The 19549-nt window shown below is 37.7% G+C and overlaps 1 protein-coding gene across 10 annotated transcripts in view; it reads right to left on the bottom strand.

Moving 5' to 3' along the window:
• Positions 1-19549, bottom strand: part of ERC1 (ELKS/RAB6-interacting/CAST family member 1) — a 564233-nt gene that overhangs the window by 123129 nt on the left and 421555 nt on the right. For all 10 annotated transcript variants that reach the window (XM_045830450.1, XM_045830453.1, XM_045830452.1 and 7 more), the window contains one exon: positions 18662-18806. In XM_045830450.1, the coding sequence (XP_045686406.1) occupies positions 18662-18806 (145 nt within the window). The remainder of the gene's footprint in view (positions 1-18661; positions 18807-19549) is intronic.

Below are 19549 nucleotides of genomic sequence, written 5' to 3'. Positions count from 1 at the left end.
GCACCCTCTTTGTAGTCTTGTTAAAAGTCATTGTTGCCATAGACCTAATATTCTTCTCATCTTTCTTTATGTAGTGAACAGTACTTTTGTTGATCCTGTAATGGCAGCCTACAGACTCATAGCTTTTGCCTTCCTTTAACATGTCGAGAAGTTCCACCTTTTCTTTGATGGTAAGCATATTCTTCTGGCACTTGGGTTCACTGCCAGAAGTCTTATAAGGCACAGAACATTTGGGTGGCATCGTAGGGCTTGAAATAAATTCAAACTTTTACAAAAATTTCACAGAAACACAACACCGCAGAGCAACACTACGCACAGCGATCAGATGTCGATGTAAAGTGGACAAGGAGAGATGCTGAACATATGGGCACAGTGTGGGAGAGCAAACAGACCGATGCTACAGTCACTGAGCCAATCGGTGCCCAGGATACAGAACACAGTGCTGTGGTTGGTCGCCTTCCATTCTATTAGCCAATAGTGTGCTGTGTACAAAGTCACATTGGCAAACCTGCACAAGCAGTAGTGGCTACCACATTTCCATTGAGTACAGTATGGTATTCATCTGCTGATGAAATACATACTGTATTTTATTTCAATTTAATATTCTTTTAATATGTTTGAATTAGCATTTTTTATATTTTTATATTGTTTTAAATTTTTTAGGCAAAAATAATTAAAATCATAAATATTATATAAATACCTACATACCGCAAAATTCTACAATATAGTGAAAACTCCGCGATACAGAATTAGATATATATTTTTTAAAAAACTGCGATACAGTGAAGCTGCAATAAGTGAACTGCGATATAGTGAGGGATGCCTGTATTTAATTGCCACTTACTTTGTAAATTACCCAGTTTTACTTCTGTTAAATTTACCCTACTGTGGTGAAAGAAGACACTTTGTAGACATTTGTATAACATATATCTTTTAAAATCTACTGAGACTTAATTTGTGGTCTAACATATGGTCTATCCTAGACAATGCCCCATATGCACAAGGGAAGAATGTGTAGACTGCTGTTGAGGAGAGTGTTCTGTATATACCTGTTAAATCGAGTTGACTCACTGTGTTGTTTAAATCTTCTGTTTTGTTACTTGTCTTCTGTCTGGTTGTTTTATTCATTTTTGTTAGTGGCATTTTGAACTCTCCAACTATTATTGTAAACCTATTTTTCTCCCTTCAATTCTGTCAGGTTTTGATTCCTATATTTTGATAGTCAGTAGGTGTATAAATGTTTGTATTTGTTATAAACATACCTTGTTTTATTATACTTCACTTTATTGTGCTTTAAGATATTGCATTTCTTACAAACTGAAGGTTTATGGCAACACTGTGTTGAATCAGTTTACTGGTGCCATTTTTCCAACAATATCTGCTTGCTTCATGTCTCTGTGACAAATTTTGGTAAGCCTCACAATATTTCAAAAATTTTCATATTATATTTGTTATGGTGATCTGTGATCAGTCATTTTTTATTTTACTATTATAATTGTTTGCAGTGCTGTGAACCTCACTCATGTAACACAGTGAACTTAATAAATGTTGTGTGTTCTTACTGCTCCACCAACTGGCAGCTCCCCCATCCCTACCTCTCCTTGGGCTGCCTTATTACCTGAGACTCAACAATATTGAAATTAGGCCAATTAATAACCCTAGTATGGCCTCTAAGTGTTCAAGTGAAAGGAAGCATCGCACAACTCTCACTTTAAATCAAAATGCTAGGGATCATTAAGTTTTGTGAGGAAAGCACATCAAAGCTTTGACAGGCCAAAAGTCAGGCCCTTTGTTCCAGTAAGCTATGTTATGAACAAAAAAGGAAAGTTCTTGAAAGAAATTAAAAATGCTATTCCAGTGAATACCCGAATGACAAGAAAGTGAAATAGCTTTATTTCTGATATCGAGCAAGTTTCAGAGGTATGGATAGAAGATGAAACCAGCCACAACATTCCCTTAAGCCAAATCCTAATCAAGAGCAAGGTCCTAACTCTCCTCAGTTCTATGAAGCCTGAATGAGGTGAGGAAGCTGCAGAAGAACAGCTGGAAGCTAGAAGAGCTTGGTTCATGAGGTTTAAGAAAGAAGTCATCCCATGACATAAAAGTGTAAGGTGAAGCAAATTATCCAGAATCATAGTTAGGATAATTAATGAAGGTGGCTACAGTAAATGACTGATTTTCACTCATAGATGAAATAGCCTTATATTAGAAGAAGGTGCATCTAGGACTTTCATGGCTACAGAGGATAACTCAATGCCTGGCTTCAAAGTTTCAAAGGACAGGCTGACTCTCTTATAAGGGACTAACACAGCGGTGACTTTAAGCTGAAGCTAATGCTCATTTACCATGCCAAAAATTCTACAGCCCTTAAGAATTATTCTGAATCTACTCTGCCTGGGCTCTGTAAATGGAACTGCAAAGCTGGATGACAGCACATCTGTTTACAACATGGCTTATTGAATATTTTAAGCAGTAGGTTAAGACCTACTGCCCAGAAAAAAAAGATTCCCTTCAAAATACTACCGCTCACTGGCAATGTACTTGGTTACCCAAAGAGCTTCGATGGAGATGTACAATGAGATTAATGTTTTCATGCCTTTTAACATGACATCTGTTCTGCAGCCCATGGATCAAAGAGTAATTTTAACTTTCAAGTCTCATTATTTAAGAAATAACATTTTGTAAAGCTACAGCTGCCATAGATAGTGATTGCTCTGTTGGATCTGGGGAAAGTAAATTGTAAACCTGGAAAGGATTTACCAATCTAGATACCATTAAGAATATTCATGATTCATAGGTAGAGGGAGAAATATCAACATTAACAGGAGTTTAGAAGACCCTGCATCTAACCCTCATGGATGACTTTGTACAGTCTAAGACTTTAGTGGAGACAGTAACTGCAGATGTGGTAGAAACAGCAAAAGAACTAGAACTAGAACTGGAGACTGAAGATGTGACTGAATGGCTGCAATCTCTTGATAAAAATTTAACAGTGAAAAGTTGCTTCTTACAGAAGAGCAAATAAAGTGGTTTCTTGAGATGGAATCTACTCCTGGTGAAGATGCTGTGAAGACTGTGTACTTTCACTGGATTCAGGCCAATAAAGACTTCACCTAGGCTCCTACATGTGTTTGATGTGAGCTTTAATAGACAGTTTGGTATTGGTTTTAGGTCTGCAATCTGGGTATACTTGTGAAGAACACATATGCATTTAAACATAGTACTATTGATTCAATCTTTGTATATTTCTAATGAACTGGCTAGTTAAAAGCTAGGGAGGGTTAGAAAGTGCACATTCAAATTGTTTTCAGGAGAGCCCATAGTTTATTTATTTATTTTTTAATGTTTTATTGATTATGCTATTACAGTTGTCCCATCCCCCCCTTATTCTCCTCTGTCTGAGCACCCCCTCATGCAATTCCCCCCTTTAGTTCATGTCCATGGGTCATATATATAAGTTCTCCGAAGAGAGCCCATAGTTTTAAATTTGACCATTAGTAGCTTGCAACTTTATACAAAACCAGGAAAAACATCGTATCCAATTCAAAATGCCTTATTCAGGAACATGATTGGATATGCCATAAACTTATTTTAAGCATTCTTTACCTTAAAAACCAACAACCACAAATACTGTTTTAGTAGTAAAGCTCAACAATTTACGCAGTGAATTGAAGTCTTATATTTTGTAAAATGTTTAAAATACAGGTGGAAAAAACCTTCAAACCTCAGGTACAACAGATGGCCATTCTTCGACTGTCACTATTTTCTAGCAGCTTTTTAATAACAACTTTTCAGTCTTTAATCTTTATGAGCTCTTTTTGAGAATGCAAATTTATTGGTTTTTAAAATTAAAAAATTCTGGAGCCCAAAAAACTATCTTAATAAATGTTGTGTAATATTTTAGGGTCAGATTTCCATATCTCTCTCTGTGTGTGTATGTGTATTAGTAATAGTATTTTAATACCAGAATTATTTGTGATAATTTAGGGTTACTGACACATAGGCTTTCAAATATGGCTGCTTAATAATCAGCTTATCTGATTTCAAATACTCTTTGAGCTCTGAATCAGAATTCTCTGACACACAGCTATTCATTAATCCAGTCAATAATTTCTGAGATAACTGTTGAAATGAGAAGATATAGTTTAATATAAGATGGGAAATAGATTTTAACCTGTGAAGATTATGAATTAATTTTTAATAATTAAGAGTAGTCCTTTATGGTAATTTATATATTTTCACTGTATTTTAAATTAAGCATTATTAAAGTACTCTTTATCACAAGAGAATTAAATATACATTAAATATACAGCTGAAAGCGACTGAAATCTCTGACCAAAGCGCACCATCATGGCAACATACTCTGGTGCAGTGGTCAGCAGTGTTAACTTTGAAGTGATTCGAATTGTTTGGTTGCTGGGTAAATTACTAACTCAGAATTTCCTCTGTAAAATGAGGATACCTGTACTTTAAAGGGTTATTGTAAAGGTTAAATGAGTTAATTCCAGTAATGCACTCAAAACAAGGTTTAGCTCAATCAGTGTTAGATGATATCTGTGAGATGACTGATGACATGAAGAATACACTGTTTTTTAGAAAGCCATGTACAGTACACATGATTCAATGTGGCCATGTAAACTGCCTATGTAAGGGGCATTCAATAACAGCTAATGTAGTACTTTAGTATTGCTCCTCTTGGCCTTGAATGCAAATATCATTTGATTTCACATCACTTTTAATAAGTATCCACATTAGTTCAAAAAAGACCAAAAGAAGCAGTAAGAGTATATGCTGTAGAATGTATTTGTCTGACTAATTCCCAGCAAGAGATATTTAGTAGGGGGGAGAAGAACCAACCTGAAATCAATCTTTCTATATTTATGTTTAATGGGATCCTCAGACCAAGGTCAATGGAGCACAGGAAACACAGTTATAAATCAGGGCACCTGAAAGACATAGAAAAAGCAGAAGAAAAACCACCACAGATGCAGACAATAGTATGGTTATTGCCAGAGGGAAAGGAGGGTGGGAGGAGGGAAGAGGACAAAGGGGAGTGGGATACATGGTAGCATAAAGAGACTTGACTTTGGGTTGTGAGTGCACAATGCAGTGTGCTGATCATATGTTACAGAGTTGTACACTTGAAACCTGCATGGTTTTATTAACCAATGTCACCCCAATCAATTAAAAAGAAAAGAAAAAAAGAAGAAGCAGAAACAGGAGAGGCACAAGCATGGGGCAGGAAACCTAGGTTGATTTATTTGCATTGAGACAATTCAAGAGGGATCAGGAAACTCAAAAGATTTATAAATTCCCTAGGGCATCATAAAAGGCCACAGTCTGACAACAGGAAGGGCAAGTTAGATTTGATGCTAGAAAAGAAGGGAAGAAAGAGTCTTATCAAATTTTTGTGAAGAATTTTCCTACATCTGGAATTGATGACAAAAAAGATGGAACAGATGGATGAAAGAAGGCTGGGAGGGATCCAGATTTCCCCACATCTCCCAACCCCTGGACTTCACTTAACTCCAAGCAAGCAGAACTCATCAAAATATAATCTATTTCTTTGTAGGATACAAAAAAGGTTTAAGGGGATAGAGAGTAACCAGAATCTTTTTTGCAATTTCAAAATGAAATACTTGTTACTTTCATAGAATAAGCAAATTTCTATAAATAGATTTGAACAATCCTTACATCTGTGTTTTCTTATGCTTTATAATTGCTTCTTTTAAAACTATTCCTAATGTCAGCAATTACCAGATAATTAGCTACAGTAAATATATCAATTTGTCAAAACCTGAAAAATAACTTTAGACTTCAAAATACATATAATCTACCCATTCAATATTATAAATGAAAAAGATAAAACCCAGAGAGGGCAAATTAGGTAGCTTCTGGCCTGGTTTATATAAAGAAACAAACAAACAAACAAAAAGTGAGCTGCTAACACTTATATCAAGAGATTTATAGGTAAAGGTCTAGAAGTACAAACTTCCAGTTATAAGATAAATAAGTCACAGGAATGTAATGTACAGCATGGTGACTACAGGTGATAGCATTGTATTACATTTTTAAAAGTTGCTAAGAGAATAAATCTTAAAAGTTCTTATTGTAAGAAAAACTTTGGCCCTGGCTGCCGTAGCTCAGTAGATTGAGCTCGGGCTGTGAACCAAAGTGTCGCAGGTTTGATTCCCAGGCAGGGTACATGCCTGGGTTGCAGGCCACGCCCCCAGCAACCGCACATTGATGTTTCTCTCTCTCTCCCCCCCCCCCGCCCCGTCCCTTCCCTCTCTAATAAATAAAATCTTTTTTTAAAAAAGTTGCATACATTAAATATACTTAAAACAAAAAACTTTGTAATTATGTGTAGTGATGGATGATAACTAGATTTATTGTGGTGATCATTTCACAATGTATCAAATCATTACTGTACTCCTAGAACTAAAATAATGTTTTATGTCAGTTGTATCTCAATTAAAAAGAGAGATTCATAAAACACCTGGATTCTCTGGGGGAAATGGGTGCTTGGCCAACATAGGGCTCACATCTTGCATGACCACAACAAGCTGGATTAAGGGTGGCTGCCTCTACAAAGCACACAGCCCCTACTTTGTTAGTTCTCTCTCTCCTATTGTCTTACACACTTCACTTATTTTATTTATACCTGCTTGGCTCATAGAGCCCTAGGATTAGGTGCTATAAGGGATCTGAATAGTTCTTTGCACACTGAAGTGATGTATATTAGCTGATGCTGATAGTACTGCTCAAGATCATACACTCAGTTATCAATGAAGCAGGAGCTAGAACTCAGGTCTCCTGACAGCCAGTTTAGTGCTTTTTTTTCTACTGCATCACACAGCTTCATACGAGCAAGAAAACAAGACACCAACAGTTACAGAGTGCAAAGTCCTATATTTGAAGAAAAAGATACACCAATGAGAATACTTTGTGGCTTAGAAGAAATAAAACTAACAACTGTGGTATAAGTGAATAGTCTCTTTCTTTTTTCCTTCCGTGTTTCAACTTATGCCCAAAGGAGGATGAATGTGTCAATGAAAAAAAAAAAAAGCACAGAATTGCTTTGCTAATGATAAACAACTGATTTCATGGCTAGAAAATTCCAAACTACAAAGATGAAACTTGGAGATGAAAGTAGAGATTAAGCTGAGGAAGTAGAGGCAATTCCAGAGTTGAGGACAGTAAGTGGAAAATGCTTTACATCCAACTCCTTTCAAATAAATCTGGATGCCATCAGCAGGAAAAATCTAGCTGACCTTAATGTTTGTCTTGGTTTAGAGGAAGAAGTATATATAGTGAATATTTAATACATAAAAATCTAGACTTGACAGGAGATAGGATAGTTAAAAAGAGATTAACATTTGAATCCGGCCAAGTCAATAAGGGCTGTTAATTCACTAAATACTGATTGAACTGTAGTCTTATTCAGTCAACTTCTAAATATTGTAACCAGACAAAAGATTTTCACCTTCTAGAGTCACAAAATAGTAGCCACTATCAGAAGATAATGTCAAGAGAGAGGACAGCCAAGAGGGTGACATGTGTCTACAGCAAATACTGGAGGAAGTAGGCACTGTCAACTGCACCGCAACAGGGCTCCCCACCAGCACCTGCGTGAATGTGTCCCCTGAGGAGCACTGGCTCGGCCAAACAAATGGTAGCTTGCAATATAGATGTGTGGTGAACAAATGGACACCTGAATGTTCTCCAAGGCTGGTCTCATTATCAAGAATTTAAACTGCTTAGTGAGATGGATAAATGCCTTCTAGATTTTATCTTCCACAAACAGCTTCTGTGGCACTCAGAAGCTGTTTCTTTAACACTTGCTACTTGTTTTCCCTTTGTTCACTAATAACTCAGGAGCTCTTTGTAGCTTTATTCATTACTATTCTCCTTTTATAGAATGAAAAATAGTTTTGTTGTTCTCTCACCAATTTGAGATGTTACTTTTAAACTAGTTTTAGTACAACAATGAACGGGTTCTTCCAGGTGTTCCAGAATTGGTGATGAGGGCCCAAAGCTAGAGAAGAGTTAAGCATGCCACATTATAAAGAGAGTTTACTAAGAGGTGGCATAAAAAGTAGTACTGTTCCCCAGTCCAACTCCTCAGCACATGCTTTTTTTTTTTTGTTTGAGACTGGTATGAGGATGATGCTAAGACTGATCAAATAAATCTTGATGCCATGGACAATATGAAGTCTGTCCAGAAGGTATCCAGCCGTGTAATACGGAAAAGAGAGGCATTAATTGAAGAAGATACAAGATACAAGAAGCATTGTACACAAAACAATGATGTCTCAGTCCCCTTCAAAGAAGGCATGTTGGGACCTCACACAGTTCTTCCAATTGCTATCAGCTGCCCTGGCATATTTTCTTGCATCTCATTGATGGTCTGAATCGTTTTCCTTTCAAAGGTGATTTTAGTTTTGGGAAAAACCAGAAGTCGCAGGGTGCCACATCTGGGCTGTAGGGGGCTGAGTCACCTGGGTGATTTGATGTTTAACCAAAAAACTCTGCATGAGACGTGATACATGAGAGAGTATATTGTCATGATGAAACTGCCAATCACCAGGTGCCCATAGCTGCAGCCTTCTGAATCATCCAAATAATTTCTGTGGAGGAATGTTAAAGCTCAACACACAATTTGATGTAAATTTGTTGTGCTACTCACTCAATCATTTTGAGTGTGATGGTCACACAGTACACATGATCACTCAGTGTGTCTACCACCCCCACTCAGTAGTACAGTGAAATCGTCATTGTTCACACATATGCACTCCAGTCCATTCTCCTTGGCTGCCAGGTTACAATGATGTTGTGCAAACCATTCTCATTACGTTAACAATGGCTGGACTTTTTCTGGACAGACTTTGTATATATTCATGCACAGAGGGTTCCCTTTGTCTAAACTAAGTGAGGGGGCTCAAAGAGAATGCAACCTTAAATCCTAGAGTATTTAATCCTAAACTTTGGGTGAGAGTACAAGAAAAGAATATTGGCACCAGAGAGGTTGGTGTGCCTTGTGCTTATCTGTGAGCTTATCTTGCACACAACTGACGTGAGATGTCGGGATGGAGGGAAGTACGGAGGCAGACTATACAGTCTCACCACTGGGCATGGCAAGAATGGATGACCTTCCTATGGGTCAAATGACATTACGGAAAGCAACCAGGCTTCTTCTTTTGGTTACTACTCTGTCTCTACGAGGTCAACGTTGGCCCAAGAAGCAGCAATTAAGAGTAATGCAACAGTATCGGATGACCCCTGAACCAAAGGAGAAAGAAGAGAAACAAAAGAGAACAGGAATTGTCCCTTTTCTACTTGTAGGCCCTTCATGTGAACTGAGGTCGGGAAGAGATTAAATGAGTTGTTTGTTATCTGACCAGCTTTCTGAGGTAACAGATTTAGTTTTTCAGAGCTTAATATAAACATGGAAGCATACAGTATGCATTCTTCCATGTCTGGATTCTTTGGTTCAGTGTTTTTGAAACTCATCCACATTGATGTATGTGTTTGGAGTTCATTCCTACTTATTGCTGAGCAGTATTCCACTGCATGTACATAACATGATACATTTATTCATTCATTTGTTGCGGCAGCCAACCTCAAGGGAGCCTGCCATAATCCTCGCCTCCAGTCACTCAGCCATTGAGTTGTCCCTTCCCATACCGTGGAGGACTGGCCTGTGTGATCAATAGAATGAGGCAGAAGTGATAGTACCTCACTTCTGGTACTACGTTATAAAACCCAAAGCAACTTCCATCTTGGTGGTTCTCTTTCTCTCTTGAATCCCTTGCTCAAGAAGCCAGCTGCCATGTCCTAAGTAACCCTCTACAGAAACCTTAATGGCGTAGAGCTAAGAGCCACATGAATGAATTCTGAAGTGATTCTGGCAGCCCTAGGTAAGTGTTCAGATGACTCTAAATCTGCCCGCGGGCCTGACTGCAAACTTGTAAGGGACCCTGAATCAGGGCAACTAGCTAAGCTTCTCCAGGTTCCTGACTGGGTGAGATGACAACTGTTTGTTGTTTTAAGACACTAAATTAAAGGTAATATTTATGCAATAATAAATAACTAATAGATTTTGGTAACTGGAGATGGGGTATTACTGTAACAAAACGTGAACTGTGAGAGTGGCTCTAAATTGGACAGGGGGTGAAAGCTGGAAGAACTAGGAAGACTTTGAGGAGAGTGTTAGTGAAAACTGAATGTACCTTAAATGGACTGTTAACAGAAGTACTGGCTTTGAGGAGGCTGCTAGTGGGGTTCTAAAAGGCAGTGTTACATAGTACCAGAACTTCTGCCAACATCACCTGCTGTTGTGTGGAAAACAAGAAATATATCTATAAACTAAATACCTAGTTAAGGAGACTTTCAGTCAGAGGTCTGAAAGTGTAGCTTGGTTCCTTCTTACCTCTTACATTTGAAGAGAAAAACGCACCAATGTGGTCACCCCAAGGACAGATTGACTTGGTCCTTTTATGTTTATGGAACTTTACAAACAAAGCCTGAATGTAATATTTTTTAAAAACCTCCCCACATGTATTACAACAAATGACAATTAAATATATTAGACTAAAATATCACACAACATATTAACTAAATCAGTCAATATTTGCCCTGAAATAATCATTCTGATGCACTTCCCTTTGATAGTTTGCTTTTTTTTGTCAAAACTGTGAAGTCTCTGCTGGAAATCATAGGTGTAGATTACCCTAACTATTTATTTATTTCCAGATGTCATCTTTAGGTCCAAGTGTAATAATAAAACAGTCAAGAAAGTGCACTCTATATTCATAGACCTTAAATTTTGAGTCTTAAGTCCTGCCTCTGCAAGCGTATTTAGTCCTCTGTTGATCAGAAAGTAGGGAAGGGCAAGGGAATGAAAGGCTGAAAATGGACCCGACTAAACATGTCTTTCTTGGTCTCACTGTTACAACAGAGAATGACAGCAACCCAAGACTTTGTGTTATGCATGTGGCTTTAGAGGCTGATTCTCCATTTTGTTGGCAACAAACTTCCATAAAAAATTTCTTTTTTTAAAATTTTATTTTAATCATTGTTCAAGTACAGTTTTCTCCCTTTTACTCCCATTCCAGCCCACCCACCCAACCCTCCCCACTTCCCTCCCATTACCACCCACCCCCTAGGTTTTGTCCATGTGTCCTTTAAATTTGTTCCTGTAAACCCTACCCATTCTCCCCTGAAATTCCCTCTTCTCTCCCCTCTGGTCACTGTCAGTCTGTCCCCTATTTCAGTGTCTTTGGTTATATTTTGCTTGTTTCTTTGTTTTGTTGTTTAGGTTCCTGTTAAAGGTGAGATCATGTGGTATTTGTCTTTCACTGTCTTGCTTGTTTCACTTAGCATAGTGCTTTCCAGCTCCATCCATGCTGTTGCAAAGGGTAGGAGCTCCTCCTTTCTTTCTGCTGCATAGAATCCCATTGTGTAAATGTACCATAGTTTTTTGATCCATTCATTTACTGATGGGCATCTAGGTTGCTTCCAGCACCTAGCTATTGTAAATTGTGCTGCTATGAACATCGGGGTGCAAAGGTTCTTTTGTATTGGTGTTTTAGTGTTCTTAGGATATAGTCCCAGCAGTGGAATTGCAGGGTCAAAAGGCAGATTCATTTTTAGTTTTCTGAGGAAGTTCCATACTGCTTTCCATAGTGGTTGTACCAGTCTGCAGTCCCACCAACAGTGCACTAGGGTCCCCTTTTCTCCACAACCTCTCCAACACTTGTTGCTTGTTGCTTTGTTTATGATGGCCATTCTGACTGGTGTGAAGTGGTATCTCATTGTGGTAAGAATTTCATTCATAAGGAAAAGGCTTTAAATGAACAAGTAGCCTACTGAAATGTCTATTTTGTTGACCAGTTAAAAAGATTTTTCATATATACTTTTTTCTTTTAGGAAAAGAGAATGATAAATCCAAAATGGTGACTTTCATTAAACTGGGTCATATTAGACTATAAGTATACCCTCACACTATTTTAGCTTGGTTCAGAAACAACAAGTTTGGTAAGAATCCAGTATTTAGTGAGCTCCAACTTGGTTGTTGTAAACAGGAGGGTCAGAGCCTGGGGCTAATGATTTGAAAACCAAACCTGAGCATTTTTAAAAAACGCATACGACCACCGTTCTTTAGAACGGTGCTGGACCAGCATTTCCAGATAAGTAGTAAGTTCTTCCTTAGTAAGAGAAAAATCACACTTTTTAATAAACAAAACAACAGATTTACATTCTTTACTCAAAACTATGAGATAGGTAGAGGAAGACATTTCAAACTAAAATTATTTACACTTGGTTTGCTTAGAATATTAAAACAGCATTTTATTTCATAGAAACTATGATTAAAAAAAAAAACATGTGTACCAAAGTTGGAGTTGTAACATGTGACAACATTTTGTTTTTGTAACCCTCTGTATCAACTGAAGGGAATTTACTGAACTTCCAAAAATTTATTCTCCTGTGGACCATGAATAAACATAAGAAATTTTAGTCCAAAGGATGATTTGGAAAGTTCCATGTGCTCAGAATGGTTACGATAAAAGTGACTTTTCAACCATAACTTCATTTAGCACATCAGGCTACTAAACTACACAATAGCTGTCAATGCTATGAGGAAAAGACAGATGATGTATTTGTGTTTAAAGGTGAGTCAAGGGTCAGCCATACACCATGTGAGAATAAAGGCCTAAAATCAAAATAAGAAAGGCATTAATCTTTAACATTCTATTCACTAAAAACAAGGGAGCAAAGTAACCCCAAATAAAGGAAGCAAAAAGAACACATCTGAGTGAGGTATGTGGACAGAGCAGGGACTGCGGTCACTCCCAGTCACCAGCATTCTAACAGGGGTGAGGAAGTCTGGATGGATGAACGTGGCTTTATAGACGAGTGCCTGAGACACTAAGTGAGGGTATAGTAAGTGATTACTTCCTTGATATTGCCTTCTGTGAACTGGAACTACATTAATGATAATGTGATCCTTATAGGACATCTTGTTAGAAACTGATGACAGAATGCTAAAGCATTACAGACACTAAAAGTATGTAAATAAAAGATGTGAGGCCTTCCTGATTTCATAAAAATCTTTTAAAAATTCAACTGAATTTTTGGTGTCAGTATCACATAGATATCCTGAGAGATGTCTTAATACCTGATCAATGAGAATAGTTGAGATCCTAGAGGAGAATGGACTACAGATGATATAAAGATTCATAGCTTTAAATGCTGACAATACTTTTCATACTAAATCATGACTATGAGAAATTAATATTTGAGAAGGTTAAAGCCTAAAAAATTTTATGTGATGTAATCCAGAAGAAACAACTGATTTTTTAAATAGCAGCCAATCAAAATTTTGAGTTTTTCATTATGTTCATTAAATTATCTATTTATTTTACTTAGTCCTAATTTTGCATTATCCTATTAAAGTAGAGTACTGGTGATGGAAGGACGCTGGACTTCAGGCGGTGAACACAATACAATATACAGTTGACGCATTATAAAATTGTACACTTGAAACATACATAATTTTATTAACCAATGTAACCCCAATAAATTTTATAAAAAGTAGAGCATTTGTCTATGGTACTCAAAAGTTGAAAAATGTATAATAAACACCACCATCAAGTGCTAATTTTCAGGGTAATCTTTGATTATGAAAAATTAGTATTTCAGAGGGGGTTTCTTCAGATTATTTTTAATTATTAAAAAAAGATTTTATTTACTTACTTTTAGGCAGAGGGGAAGGGAGGGAGAAAGAGACAGAGAAAAAAAAATCAACGTGTGAGAGAAACATTGATTGGTTGCCTCTCATATGTGCCCCGACCAGGGACTGAACCTGGACTGGGAATCAAACCAGTGATCTTTAGCTCTAAGGGATGGCACTCAACCAACTGAGCCACACTGGTCAGATCTAATTTTTTAATTATTTATTTATTTTTAGAGCTTAAAGTGGAAGAGCTTATTACTGATGCAGTGAAGCATAGAGAAGGTTACTCTACAGGCAGAGCAGTCCAGATTATTTTTTTAAAGTGTAATGATTTTCTATTTTGTTTTCTCCACAGATCAACTTATCCTGAAAAGCACCCAGATTAATACAGTCTGAATCTCCAGTGGGTGTTCACTATTCTTTAACAAGAAATGTTGAACCAATACCCTGAAGTGACTATTGTGACTGGTTGCTCTCAGGTAGATAATAATTGCTCATTATTTCATCTGTTATGTTCACAGGTGATGAGGGTTCAGCAGTATTAGAGCTTAAGTGGGTGATTCTCTTAACTCCAGGTAAAGGTCAAACAGACTGGCAAGACAGGCTACTACCTGGATAGCAGGTTTAGAACATCTCTCCACTACCCACAGGTAGGGATCTAGGGGCTCAAACTCTCCTCTACAATCACTCTGAACTGGAACAGTCTCAAATACTCAGGGTGGCCAGAGCTTTTGGGAGGTGGCTTCCAGCTAGCTGATACTTTTAGTAGTGATTAGCAGACTGCCCAAAGTAGACAAAATGTGAAGCATTCCTGGGTGTGTACTGTTTTACCACAGCACGTTTAGTCCTGAGAGTCCTGCCATCTCTAAACATAAAATAAACTGAATTACAAAAGAGGACCCAAAGCAACCTAGAATTATCTTCTGGAGGATGGGCCCCTTGTAGTACAGGCTCCCTCCATGAGATGAGTCTTCTAGGAACCCATCTGTATCAGAGTACCAGTTGGTGTTGTTGGGAGAGGCTGCGTTTGGCTTCAGTGTTTTGTTTTTGCCTTAAGACTCTTTCAATGTGTTTGCCCATTTCATGATGGGTGATTTATGAGCACACCTGCCCATACCACACTGAATGTTCAGCAATTTTTGACCAAAAATGGCATGACCTCATACCCCATCCTCCCTATTCACCGGATCTTGTCCTGAGCAATATACTTTCCCCCAAAGATAAAAAAAAAAGTCCTCAAAGGGAAACACTTTGCCAATATGGAAGCAGTGAAACAAAAAAATGGCAGAAGCACTAAAAGACATCAAAATTGATGAGTTCAAAAACTGTTTTGAGAGTGGAAAAAATGTCTTGAGTGGTGTTTTGCATCACTTTAAAGGTGACTGAAATTTAAACATGTAAGAATACACAATTTTTTATAAATAAATTCCAGGGTTTTGGGGGTCCCCCCTCATATAATCTGAACACACTGGTTGGCACCAACCATAGCACATCTGGAGTTTATTAGACAACCTTTAGTTTTCATGTTTTTCATTAGCCCTGTCTCCTTCCTCTGATGCAGCTGCTCTAAGTGCTGCTTTGCCATGAATGAGTCAAGGAGACAAGTCACCCTGGGGGTGTGTGTGTGTAAGTAAGTGGGGACCACCTTACAGGGTGACCTCCAAATCCACAAACCCCATTGCCTCACCTCTCTCTGACAACAGGAGTCAGTGCCAAGAGCCTGTCGGGCAGTGGCCGCTCTGCGCACTGGAGGGCCTGGTCAGTGAGGACTGCTTCGTTGTTAGAAAATGGCCTTTGGACTGAGGCACATTCCAGCAATTCAAGGACCAGAAGCTTTATATTAAGACAACATTGATGCCACATCCTCTTTCTGAAAGAGGGTGTCCTTGTCGAAAAGTTAGTAAACGTACTTAGAGAAATTAAAGAATCAAAATGTATCTGGCAAGACGAGTTCCTTCTGCTCACATCATCTCACACACATTTTTGAAAATAAATTTACTGGAGTGACACTGGATAATAAAATCAAATAGGTTTCAAATGTACAATTCTGTGACACATCGCTTGTATGTTGCATTGTGTACCCACCACTCAAAATCAAATCTCCCATCACCATATATTTGGCGCCCTTTACCCTTTACAACGCCCCCCTCCCTCTGGTCTATGAGTTTTTATTTGTGTTTTCTTGTTTGTTCATTTGTTACTTTTAGTTTTATATCCTGTCTATGAGTGAAAGCATATGGTTCTTGACTTTTTTTCTGCCTGCTTACTTCGCTTAGCATGATGTCCCAGACAAGATGTGATACACATTTACAATGGAATACTACTCAGCCATGAGAAAATATGAAATTCTCCCAGACACATTTTGAGAAGGCAGCTATGTGAAACTTTATATGGAAGGGAGACAGAAAAACACTGTTAGGAAGGACTCCTAAGAACTACATCATTTTTTTTCATACAAAGGTCACATCACTATAGAATAGTCAAAGCATATAGTTAGATTTAAGATGTTAGAAATTTTTCAGTGACTCCTTTCTAATCATGGACTAATTAATATTATTAATTTTCAACTAACGAAAACATACAGTCTTGCAATCAAAAGCTAAGCAATCAAAAGCCACTGTGAATAAGATACATATTCTAGTCAGCTAGGCATTTTATTCTATTTTGTCCTTAAGGTGGAGGGACCATGAACTAGTCAAATCATATGTCTGTATTTTTTGGCCTAACTACTAGTTAAGAGAACTGATATTGCTAAATATATTACTCACAAACTAGTAAAAGCTTTTCCTCAATAATATTCTCCTATTTTATATTACTAGCTCCTCCCTTTATTGAGATAATTGACAAATTGTATATAAAGTGTGCAATGTGGTGTTTTAATACTATATGTACACATTGTGAAATGATTATCACCAGGAAGCTGACATTTTCATCACCTAACATACTTACCATTCTGTTTTTGGTTTTTTGTGGTGAGACCATTTAAGATCTACCCTCCTAGAAAATTTCAAATATACAGTGCAGCATTATTAACTGTAGCCACCATGCTGTCCAATAAATCTCCAGAACTTCTCCATCTGTGTAACTGACACTTTGTACCCTTTGACCAGCATCTCCTCATTTTCCCCATCCCTTAGTCCATGGCAGTGAGTACTCTTCTCATATTATCAGCTTTGATAAACCAAATTTCAGTCTCAAACAACTGGACAGATGTCTTTAATAATAAGCACATTCTTTATGCTTTACTTTAACAGCCATCCAAGTATTGGATGATGTTCTCTTCTTGTGACAAATCATTTTAGGACATTGGAAAAGCTTCTTTCACTTGTAAGTGAGCAATGGGTTGGTAGTTTTTGTTGGTCATCTATAAATACTATAGAAAAGGGGCATCTTTTTGTATTTTCTCAGCAAAGTCAGCCACATAAATAAAGTCTATTTTAAGCAGTCTTAGTATTGGTCTATAAACAAAGAAAATATCTTTACAGTGTAAATATGGATTCTTGCTAATTTGGACATTAAATATTATGCCAAAAAGGCTATCAACTATTGACTGATCACCCAAAATAGAAAAGAAATTCCTTCCCTTGAAACACTCGTTTGGTCTGAGTACTTCAGGCAGAAGGGCAAATCTGGACAGCCTATGTGCATAGCACATGTGACTGAGAACGCAGGGAAGACGAGATGGCAGACACTGCAAATCACACAGGAATGGCCAGTCAAGAGCAGTAATGGTGCAGAAGGGGACTCAGGTTTGAGCATTCATCTTTCTCCCTCATTTTCCAAGAAGAATTTCCCCCCTAGTTTTTAAACTGTGATAAAATATACATAACACAAACTTTACCATTTTACCCATTTTAGTTTTCATTCGCATGCAAGGACATGCCTATTGGTTTTAGAGAGAGGGAATAGGAGGGAGAAAGGAGGAGAGAAACATCGATAGGCTGCTTGTTTTTTTACGGGACGATGCTCCAACCAACTGAGCCACACCAGCCAGGGCCCATTTTACCCATTTTTAAGTGTTTAAGTTCTGTCCATTAATATATTTACACTGTTATGCAAACATCAAAGGACAAATTTTTAGCTTTTATTTTCACAGATCAAAGGCCTTACAGAAATATTAATCATTAAATTTGGAAAAGAAAAGGGTAAAACTTTGCTCTTACCTTTAGAGCTTACCCAGCCCTGAATAACTGAAATTCATTTAAATTAAATACACTTAGTGCCTTCTGTAGTAGGAACTTAATTGGCTATTAAAAATAAGCCTTTTTCATTTCACATGGACAGAATTTCACTAATTTCATCCAATCATTGAACAAAGTTAAAGAAATGCTCTCACAGAAGACTGGTGACATTTTCTACACTAGCCCTCTTACCAAAAATACTCTGCATTTCCTACACATAGCTGGAGATTTGTAAAGATAAAAACTTAGCTTATGAAGATTAACTATGCAATATATAGTATATACACAATGCAGTATATAGATAATGTATCACAGAATTGTATACTGGCAACCTATATGATTGTATTAATCAATGTCATCCCAATAAATTTAATTTAAAAAACGATACATGGAAAAGACAGCTGTCACAGGGGCAGGGGACTGGATGAAAGAAGGTGAAGGAATTAGTCAAAGACCATGCATGTATGACACGCAGACACAGAGAGCAGTATGGGGATGGCTAGAGGAAAGGTGGGGCAGGGTATGGGTGGATGTGGGCAAAGGGGGGAAAAATGGGGTCATCTGTAATGGATGTCAACAACCACCACAAAAAGACAAAAATCCTAAAAAAAGAAACTTAACTAGATACAAAGACCAGAAGTCTAATATGAGACACAAGACCTTAGTATGTGAGCTGGCAAGCACATGGGTAGAGAATGGCATGAGAGCTGGTCTCAGTGACCCTCCTAGCATTGATTTGTACCTGCTGCTTGAGCTGCTGCACCAGACGATCTTTCTCCCGCTTCAATGCAGCCACTTCCTCCTGAGTCTTTTTCTTAGAGGATGAAAGCTCCAAAAGAGCTATATTGGCATCTTTTTCACTAATGGCAGCCAGAAGAGCTTCTTGCCTGCAAAAGAAAGAAAATGTCAGGCTTTCATTTAATACTCAAACAATTCTTTGAAGTTCCTACTGTTATTATGCCCATTTTATAGGTGATGAAACTAAGGCTTAGTGAGTTTACACAGCTTGCCCACATTCACACTTGAAGTAAAGGGTGTAGCCAGGAATCCCACGTAGGTTTTTCTTACTCTAAATATCTTTATCACGCTGTTATACTGACATCTCAATAAAAAATTCTTAGATATACAATAGAACAGAATAGAGAGCCGAGAAATAAACCCAAGTTTCTATGGTCAATTAATATTTGACAAAGGAGGCAGAAGCGTAAAATGGAGTAAAATAGCCTCAGCATCACTAGCCATCAGAGAGATGCAAATTAAAACCACAGTGAGAACATTTCACACAGGTCAGAATGGCCATCATAAACAAATCAACAAACAACAAGTTCTGGCAAGGATGTGGAGAAAAGGGAACCCTAGTGCGCTGTTGGTGGGAATGCAGACTGGTGCAGCCATTGTGGAAAACAGTATGGAATTTCCTCAAAAAACTAAAGATGGAACTGCCTTTTGACCTGGCAATTCCAGTACTGGGGCTATGCCCTAAGAATCCTGAAACACCAATTCAAAAGAACCCACACACCCCAATGTTCATAGCAGCACAATTTACAATAGCCAAGTGCTGGAAGCAATGTAAGTGCCCATCAGTAAATGAGTGGATGAACAAACCATGGCACATTTACATGATGGAATA

The sequence above is a fragment of the Phyllostomus hastatus genome, unplaced genomic scaffold (genome assembly GCF_019186645.2).
Source record: "Phyllostomus hastatus isolate PE091 unplaced genomic scaffold, TTU_PhHast_1.1 phas_contig_152, whole genome shotgun sequence".
NCBI lineage: Eukaryota > Metazoa > Chordata > Mammalia > Chiroptera > Phyllostomidae > Phyllostomus > Phyllostomus hastatus.
This window is presented reverse-complemented; position numbering and strand designations above follow the sequence as displayed.